Source organism: Borostomias antarcticus (genome assembly GCF_949987555.1).
Source record: "Borostomias antarcticus genome assembly, chromosome: 23".
In the NCBI taxonomy this organism is placed as follows: domain Eukaryota; kingdom Metazoa; phylum Chordata; class Actinopteri; order Stomiiformes; family Stomiidae; genus Borostomias; species Borostomias antarcticus.
The window spans coordinates 4702486-4712485 of record NC_140256.1 but is presented as its reverse complement, the minus strand read 5'-3'; the positions used below and the strand labels follow the sequence as shown (position 1 = coordinate 4712485).

The 10000-nt window shown below is 41.0% G+C and overlaps 1 protein-coding gene across 1 annotated transcript in view; it reads left to right on the top strand.

Moving 5' to 3' along the window:
- Positions 1-4746: 4746 nt before the first annotated feature.
- Positions 4747-10000, top strand: part of tbx5b (T-box transcription factor 5b) — a gene marked incomplete at both ends in the record, with an annotated part of 9594 nt that continues 4340 nt past the window's right edge. The window contains 5 exons of the mRNA XM_084457729.1: positions 4747-4875; positions 5265-5359; positions 6670-6789; positions 8122-8269; positions 9296-9448. Coding sequence (XP_084313855.1) covers positions 4747-4875; positions 5265-5359; positions 6670-6789; positions 8122-8269; positions 9296-9448 — 645 coding nt within the window. The remainder of the gene's footprint in view (positions 4876-5264; positions 5360-6669; positions 6790-8121; positions 8270-9295; positions 9449-10000) is intronic.

The following is a 10000-nucleotide window of genomic DNA, read 5'->3' as shown; positions in this document are numbered from 1 at the left end:
TCATCTGTGGTATTTTACATTACATTTTGGCCTTTTGCTTTCTTGGTTTTCTTGTTTTACCTGATTCATTCCTTTCGTGTTGCTGAAATGAGAGATCACAGGCACCTGAGAACCAAGCAGGGTCCTTATGTTGTTTTAGCTGGTACCTTATCCTGGTCAGACATACTGTACCTGTTCACATGGTACCTTGACCTACCTTGTTTTGTTCACATGGTATCTTGTTCTGTTCACATGGTATCTTGTTCTGTTCACATGGTACCTTGTGCTGTTCACATGGTATCTTGTTCTGTTCACATGGTATCTTGTTCAGTTCACATGGTATCTTGTTCTGTTCACATGGTACATGTAAGCTTGTTCTGTTCACATGGTACCTTGTTTTGTTCACGTGGTACTTTGTTCTGAAGCCGTATGCACCTTCCTGCCTCGCTATAATGTTATCATTTGTCTTTTAAGCACAATAAATCCAGCTTTTTAATTCAACATGCCTTTTTGTGTGTTTTAGTAGAAACCCAGTAATCTAGTATTGTTCTTATGAGAGGTAAACTCAAGAACCCTTTACTATGCTGCAGTAGGACATCATCTAGTGGTGCTAGAGCTGAACTGCAGTCATCCACTATGTATGGCCAGCACTAACACTTCACAAATGAATGCCAGTATACTGTCTGGGTTTGCATTTAAATTGTAGTGTTTGAAAGTTGAGATGATAGAATGTGGCAGTGTATCAGCTGAGGCATTTTGTTTCTCACTGCTGTTTCTCTTTTATTTTGAAAAGATTTGGGGGCATTTCTGCTTTATTATATAAGACAGTATAGACTGACAGGAAAGGTTGGACCGAGAGAGGGGAGGACATGCAGCCTCATCTGCCTCTGGTGACCATCTCCTTACTCTCCTGATGGTCACCACTGTGTTATAATGCTTAATAAAATGAAAGGACAAATACATGTATCTTGTTATCTGGCTCAGGCCCCCTTCGCGATCAAAATAATGTTTTTGTTCCCTGTGCTGGCAGCCGGCTACCACTGGAGGGGGCTGCAGTCCTCTAGACGACAGTGAGCTAACGTGCTCCAGGTTTGTCTTCCTCCGTGGAGGCTTGGCTTGGAGACTGTCAAGCCCTGTCCCCTCCCCGCCGCCCTGCCCCTACGTCTGGCCACGCTGTCGACACGGAGAGGGAGGGGCAAACAGAGGAGAGGGTTGGAATGTGCCGTGCCCTGTGTGATGTGATTGTTTGCAGAAAAGTTAGTTGACCTTGTCCCCTGCGCAAACAACACACACACACACACACAAATAAAGCTTTGATTGATTGATTGATTGATTGATTGATTGATTGATTGATTGATTGATTGATTGATTGATTGATTGATTGATTGATTGATTGATTGATTGACACACACACATAGGATTTCCCTCCAACCTATTTTGTCATTAGCAATCGAAAAAGTAAATACGGGCAAGTAGTAGCATCCGCATGTGCCTCTTTTTACTTTTGAGGCAAAAAGTGCCTGACTCAATGCCTGACTCAAATTCTAAGGCGCGCAAATCCACTACCTACAATAAGGTAAATGGTAGATTGTATGCCTTCGAATGACCTGGTTGAAATTAAATAGGCTATGTGCGTTTCTAAATATGCATTTATGGTCACCTTTTTCCTTTTCTTTTTTACTGTGATCTCAGTTCTCAATCTGATTTCATTAGGCTAGTTATTTGCAATCGCAATATAAAAATAAATTACTGGACCCCCACTCCTTCCTTTTATACCACAAAATGATATAATGTACATTTTCCTTGAATATATTATAGACTAATTAGTCTGCATCTAAGTTGGAATATAACAATCATGATAGATGTATGGTATAGTAAGATCCATATAGGGACCCCTCCATGCTTAGCCTATTAATGTTTGATAGGATTGAACTGATGTTGCTGAACAATTTAGATCAAGTGAATAATAATAGGAAATATAATTTTTTTAAACTAATAATAAAAAATATTATACATACTTTTCATGAATTCATTTGTAATTTTAAAAAGCTTACCTAAATATAGGCTATCTACCTAAAAGGGCTACTTTCTATTTCTTGCACAGGCCATATGGAACACGTATGGTGGCCTACAGATCCCAGGTCAAAGAGCTACGGTGGTCGGAATAATTATTTTACCGTTACTTATTGGTTGTTTCGATGCAGCACACAACCAAAACTGGCCTCTTTGCTCAAGCTACATGGCACCTTAATTGTACGTTCTGCCAAAGAGGTCAGTCTGCGTGGAGGGTGACGTACGTGGTGTAGCCCACATAACAGCTTTACATAGCTTCTATGAACAATCCCCCCACAATCACCACACAGCGCAATCCCCAGCCTCCCAGTCAGACACGCTGGACCAGATGACCGCAGAGGACTATGCGATAGAAGCAACAGACCCGCCATTTGATGAATGTACCACGGCAAATCGCAACATATTACAAGGTTAGAAACCGTTTAAGTTTACTGTTAAATCTTTCAGATTAGAACTGTGCGGTGTTACTTGTTAAGTATTAAAATATATGTCGGGTTGGAGCTTGAACTGGAGCTTGTTGGATTGGAGCTCGAGCTGGAGCTTGTTGGGTTGGAGCTATAGCCTTCTTGCGCGTAAAAGCGCGCGATATTGCATGTTATTATTGTATGTTACAGTACACGTTTTGGTTTTAGGCACAATAATTCTAAGTAATAATGAGGCTACATGATATGCCCAACGATAAACAGTGACCACTTATTGATGAACAATAAGAAAAGCATGATTTTAACCAGCGATTTTGACAACCAGTGCTATTTATTCAGCGCAAAATGTTTGTTTTTCCTGAAATTGGGCAAAACAGTCTCACTGTAGGCCCAGCATATTCTTGTTGTTCAACGTCAAGTTCATTTTGCGTAACCGAAAACCATAATGTTTACCTTCTAATGACCCCTTCAACTTTGAACTCTGGATGACTGCGCGCCACCGGTTATTATCTGGATCTACGGTAATCCAGTCAAAGAAGCGCGCTCATTAGGCTACAACGCAGAGTTGCATGCGTGCATTTTGTCCCCATAAACCCACCCTTTTTAGGGTTCGAGTTATGTGTGGAGGCCTGTGAAAGAGAGAAAGGGGGGGGGGGGGACGAGAGAGGAAGGGGAGATGTTGAATATTGAAAATACATTTTGCCAATAAATCAGGGAAGATATAGCCTATGCTACTGATTCTGAATACGCTGAAAGAGTATTTGACCTAGAAAAGGGGGGTATAAGGTATTTCTTTGATAAGGATTAAGCAGAGGGAAGAAGTGGACTGAGGCTTGCATTTGTTGCCGAAAGGTGTAGCAATAGGCTAGGCTAGTCTGACAGTGTAGTATGAGGGTAGGGAGTGAATGCTATTGAACGCCGGATTGCTGATTTGAAGAAAATATGCAAAAGCTACTTAGCGAGACTTTGATTCTCTGCTCTGTGCCGGGAGATGACAGGCTGAAGAGCGAGAACATATTTTGGGGTCTCTCGGCCGTGTAACGGATTCAGACAGGTCTATGCAGGGGGGAAAGTTCGTCAGCGAATCGGGGAGGTCACAGACTCGCTATAACACCAGGCTATATACTGAAAAAGCATAGTTCACTTGTGATTAGTGATTCCGGTGACACTGCACCATGTCACTGCTGATGACAGGATGACCGATGAAATACACCGGGTTGTACGTCTCTAAGATGAGCCTTGGGGAAGGTAGTCTAGTCCTAGCAACTGTTGAGATGTTGTAGAAGTAGAATACAGTAGCTTTAATGTAAAAAAATAAAAATAAAATAACGTTTGCTCTCCGTCCTCATTTCACAAACAGAAAAAATAAGAACTTTAGTGAAAATGAGAAACATTTCAAATTGGTCCTGTTCCAGACAACAATATGGTAATTCTGATTATAAGGCTAATACCTCCAAGCTGTAAAGTATCCTAAGATATAGGCTAATTATTCATACCCATTAATATGAGTTTTACTGTTGGGATTATTATTATTATTATTAACATTATTTAATTAGGCTATTACCATACTTATTAGGCTACTATTAATAATATAGTAGTACTGTTGGTATAATACGAATATGCCTATTATTATTAATAGTACTACTAGGTTTTTGTGTTAGTATAGTAGTATGTGTCATATATTATTATTATTACTATTGTTGTTGTTGCTGTTGTTATTATTATTGCTATTATTATTATCGTCATTAATGTTGTTGATTTATTACCAGGCCAGTGCAGTTTTATTAGGTTCTATGCATCAATTGTATTGCTAGGTTTGTTGTGTTTTATTGCATTGTTATTGACATAATTAGTCTGTGTTCGAACAGAAACGCTAGTCATTATAGCCTATTATTTTGAATGAAAGGCTGTTTTAATGCTTGAAGTGTAAATAACTCATTATTTCGAATATATTTCTAATTCAATTTCAATGGGCATATTTAAATTGCAAATCGAGACATTATCCAAATGTTCCAACAGATTATCCTTTCTCATTCAGTACCAAAAGTAAAGAATAGCCTATGTAATATGTAGCCCTAAGACTATGTTATGTCAGCATCATCCAAATGTAAAATATTTTGATGTAGGCTACAAACTAGCTGTCTTAACCATTTCACTACAGTTTGTAAATTGTGTGTGTGTGTGTGTGTGTGTGGTGTGTGTGTGTGTGTGTGTGTGTGTGTGTGTGTGTGTGTGTGTGTGTGTGTGTGTCTTGGCATCAGGTGAGTGTGGTATGGCTAACGGCGGGGACCCGGCCGGCCTCCCAGAGCGCGCGGATACAAACTGCACGGACTCACCTAAAGAAAACAAACCTGAAAAACTGACGGGCGCATCTTCACCGCAAAACACCTGCACACACCAGGTAAGACGAGGGAAACAACCAATCACTCATCTCCCTGGTCGACATAGGCCTATGGGCCTGTTGTGACTTGTTACTGTCTCGTGGGTTTGCAGGCTAAACTAAAACCGCCCTATATTGTCCAATGTTTGGAAGCTCAGTGCGAGAGATAAACTATAATGAAGAAAATATGTGTAGTTCTATCATTGGCTGTGACTTGGTGTAGGCCTTTCAGGTGACGCGATTTATTCACACAAAAGGCATAGGGCTTTAGGCCTTGTCCTATGGAAGACTTTCAATTTGTTCATTTTATCAATATATTATAGCCTATTAAAATGTGACTATAATTTCACTGAAATTATTTTTAGAGAGCAATACAGTTGGCCCTGTATTTGTTCTTTTTTCTCTTGCAGGGAATGGAAGGAATTAAGGTTTATGTCCATGAGCGGGAACTATGGACCAAGTTTCACGAGGTCGAAACTGAAATGATCATCACCAAAGCAGGAAGGTGGGCTTGCTCTTCAAATACTGTAAAATACAAAATAAAAAAGCGGAGCAGTCTAATACTCAACTTTAAGGCTACAGCCCACAGCAAAATCCTCAGTGTAAATTCAACTCACATAAAATTAACACTTTCTTGGAATTGTAGGCCTATATAATCTTCACCAATTTAGAGTTAAAGTTACACTTTGGATAGTGTTACTTTTTTAACAATTTAATAGTGTTATCTGACAGTGTTGTTTTATGACACATGAAAGTGTACTTTTAACACTAACTTGTGTTATTACCTAGCAGTGTTGATTTCTAACATTCAGAGTGTTATATGACACTTAAAAGTGTGCAATTTTAACTGTTATTCCCTTTCACTAGGAGTGTTAATTTAACATTCAGTGTTGTTTTATACCTGAAATTGTATAGTCAAAAAGTCCTGTACATGTGTTATTGTCAAAGAAAAGTTCAACTAGAAGTCAAAGTATCATTTAAAATAATTTAATACAATTTAAGTATACAGGTATAGTACACAAGTAAGTCAAAATGTTGCCTGTGAATTCCAATGGACAGCAAAGATTTCCTCCTCAAACAAGGCAACCTGTAAAAGAGTGAGAGGGGGGAGAGAAAGGTGAGAATGAGAATTGATTGAGTTAGATGATCACAGTACCAGTATCTTTAATCTACAACAAAGTAGAGAGTAATTAAACAAAATTAAATTAAATAAATATTTATTGTCCCCAGCGAACAATTCGAGTGAATGTCAACACTACAGACACAAAAAAATTGTGACACTATACACAAACAAGTAAACAATCAACACTGCAGGCAGCACAGACAAGCTGCTAGTCGCTACTAGTCGGCAGCACCATGATAGTTGCATGTATTGTTTACTTACTTAGTGGAAAAGGCTGCATGGCCCTCTGAACCCTCTGCAACAATGGCATCCTAAGTGAGTGAGTGAGTGAGTGAGTGAGTGAGTGAGTGAGTGAGTGAGTGAGTGAGTGAGTGAGTGAGTGAGTGCGTGTGTGTGTGTGTGTGTGTGTGTGTGTGTGTGTGTGTGTGTGTGTGTGTGTATGTGTGTGTAGACAGATTTTGCTGTACTGGATCTTATTTTTTCTTGTGCTTTTTAAGTCAGCACAAACTCAGAAAGTTTTTGTTTGCTAATAGTCAATAGCTAGTCTACAGTGTATCATATAATTTGCTTGTTATTTTGTCATTTAAGAGTGATCTTGCAATATCTGCACATAGCCTACAGTCGACAAATGTTCAAGTCATCGAATTAATGTTGTATAGCCTGTTAAATATTGAATGCACTTTCGTTTGCAGGCGGATGTTTCCCAGCTTCAAAGTGAAGGTCACAGGGTTAAATCCCAAAACCAAGTACATTCTCCTCATGGACATCGTGCCCGCGGATGACCACCGCTACAAATTCGCTGATAATAAATGGTAGGCTACAGACTTCACACACACATCGGGGATAGGTCTAGCTCTCTTGTTGGATCAATGTAGTAGTCTATTAGGCCTACATCCATCTGTACTGAAATGATCGATAAAATACGATATGGCTGCATTTATTGATGATGCACATGTTAAGGCTATAATGTGGGCCTATATAATAGGCTATAGTATCCCATAGGCTATAGCCTAAGCAGAGAGTAGGCCTAATGATCTAGCCTAAAGGACTGGGGGAACTATCCGTTAGTTTTGATTTAGATTATCTATATTCTTTTAATATTTTAATTTCTGTTTTTCGTATGCCTCTTCTTAATTTATGCAGTGGGCAAAAGTAGATGTGACAACGCTCTGGTGCCGTTGTTGGCCCTCGTGCAGCCTGTGGCCTAGTTCCCGGTGCATGCTCCCTGTCCCTGGCCCACGAGTTCAATGTCAGTGCGAAGGGTTCACTATCCGGACAGTAGGCGGATTACAGCGTCCATTCAATTTAGCGTCAGCCTGCAGGGTTTTCAAATAGAGCTATAGGCTACTAAAGCGCCGAGATCCGTCAATGCGAATTGGACGAGCCATCTGTAGGGTATTATTTAAGCCTCTTGGTGAAACCAGTTGGTATTTTGACACTTTCATAGGATGTCCTGTCAAGACAAGATTTCTATAATCACATAAATCATTTTCCTGTGCGCAGTGTGAGTGAGCGCTTCTACGCATTGATTGCGTATGGATGGGATGGTAGACTATTTGCTATAGCCTAACAAAATAGAATGCTGTTTATATCCTTTCTGACTCACTGTAACTAAGATATAGTAAACCAGTTGTCACTTGGAGGCATTGTTTGTTGTTGGAAGCACCCCCCTCTGCCAGATTCCAAAAAATCTCCATACCCAGACACGCAAACGTCATGAAACAGGCTTCTTTCAAACATACATTTGGCGTGTTGACTGATTTAGGGTAGGCTACTCTGGCTTAGGGGTAGTTTAAATATTTTTGAGAACAAGTGTCCTATAGTGAAACATGGATCTAGGCCTGCTAACCTGAACCTTGACCAAAATTAACCTGATCCCTAATCCGTCGATTTATTATGAGTTTGGTAGGTTTATGCATATTTAATAATACAACTTATCTTATTACAGAAATTTGCCAGCTGCTGATCTCAAGGTTAAAATCGTTTAGCCTAGATGTTATTGTAAGAGAGAGGCGAGCCAACGGCAGCGCTGTGACAGCGAGGCGGGTTGAGTAGCCCAATAGCTAGGCTACACGGTCAGGACTCTGGTCAGGTCAGGGGCAACTCACACACTGCGTGACGATGACTGACCGTCTCGTGTTTAGGTCGGTAACGGGGAAGGCTGAGCCGGCGATGCCCGGGAGACTTTACGTGCATCCAGATTCTCCCGCCACCGGCGCGCACTGGAGCCGCCAGCTTGTGTCCTTCCAGAAGCTCAAGCTCACCAACAATCACCTGGACCCGTTCGGACACGTGAGTAGGCTATATGATTATGTTTTAATTAAGCTATCAATAAAGCAACATTTACGAATTTGAAAAGTGCTATAGTTTTTTTTAATGATGGGTGGGTGGGGGGGGCAGGGGGGCAGACAGCTTCAAATGGAAAGAACATTACATTCACTAATTTTCCACAAAAACAGATTCAACTATGTAAGGCACGGAAGCAGTTATTCAAACTTGTTTGTCAGTAAGGGAAGTGTGTGTATGTCTGTGTGTGTGTGTGTGTGTGTGTGTGTGTGTGTGTGTGTGTGTGTGTGTGTGTGTGTGTGTGTGTGTGTGTGTGTGCGTGCGTGTGTGTGTGGGGGGGGGGCAGGGTCTCCCATACCCAGACTGTCTGCTGTGTCTCTGTTATAACCACAGTAACGATTTCAATAAAGTTTAAGGCCATTAGCTAATGGTCAACACTGGTGGGAATGTCACAGCGATTAAGCTAAGGCCACTTAACACACATAGACACACACACACACAAACACACACAAAAATGCAACTAGTAGGCTATGGCATTTTACACTAATGGATGTAGCCTACTCAATTGCAGTGATATGACTGATGACTGATGATATGGATTAACTTGCTTTCAACATGGCATGTTCTATACTCAGAAGAGTGCTACAGATTCCAGGTAGACCTTTTTTCAGGTCAGTTAGGACCCTTTTCGGTTCTAAATAGAATAATAACAAACCCTGTAGAAGGTGCAGTTTGGAATCCGGTTCCTCCTGACCTGAAAATGGTTCTATATGGAACCTGTTTACAGAGCGTTTCCTTACAGGGACAAATGGTTCCGGTTCGATTCCAACTGTCTCCTCTGCTTCGTCAAAGTGTCATTGAGCAAGACACCGAACCCCAAATCGCTCCCAATGAGCAGGCTAACTCCAGCTTCCTGCCATTGATGTGTGAATGTTTGTTTGAATGGGTGAATGAGAGCGACCATTGTCAGGTGCTTTGGATAAAAGCACTTAAAGTGCACTCCATTTACCTTTTCTATGTATTTTATTACAGATCATACTAAACTCCATGCATAGATACCAGCCCCGCCTTCATATTGTGAAAGCGGATGAGAACAACGGCTTTGGATCAAAGAACACCGCCTTCTGCACACATGTGTTCTCAGAGACGGCCTTCATCGCTGTGACATCATACCAGAATCACAAGGTATGGAAACACTGAAAGCAAAATTACTTGTTTGTCTTAGCCTGGCCTTCTAAAGTAAGCATGTTTCACATCATTACCCTGTTGACTTGGAGAATAGTAAATAGTTATTGTAGGCCTAGTGCAAAGTGCCCGTGTGCCAGTAGTAGTCTACAAACACACACAGGCATCCACACAAACACACATACACTTAAGACACCTGAATCTATAGATCAGAGCACCATGACATCAAATTGTAGTAAATAGAAAGAACATGCATGCGGACACCCCTCTTTTTGGGTGAAAACGAGGCGGGACCAGGGCAGGACTTCCCGCCTATTTGAACTTGCTGCCATTCAGATTCAAAGCCGTTCTCCCAATGAGGGGCAGTAATCACGTTATGTCCAGCTGTGTGTGTGTGTGTGTGTGTGTGTGTGTGTGTGTGTGTGTGTGTGTGTGTGTGTGTGTGTGTGTGTGTGTGTGTGTGTGTGGTGGAACAGTAGGACACCTATGACTTGTTCTTCCTTGATCATCTCTGTTGTTGTTCCAGCACGAGAGAAACACACACACACACAC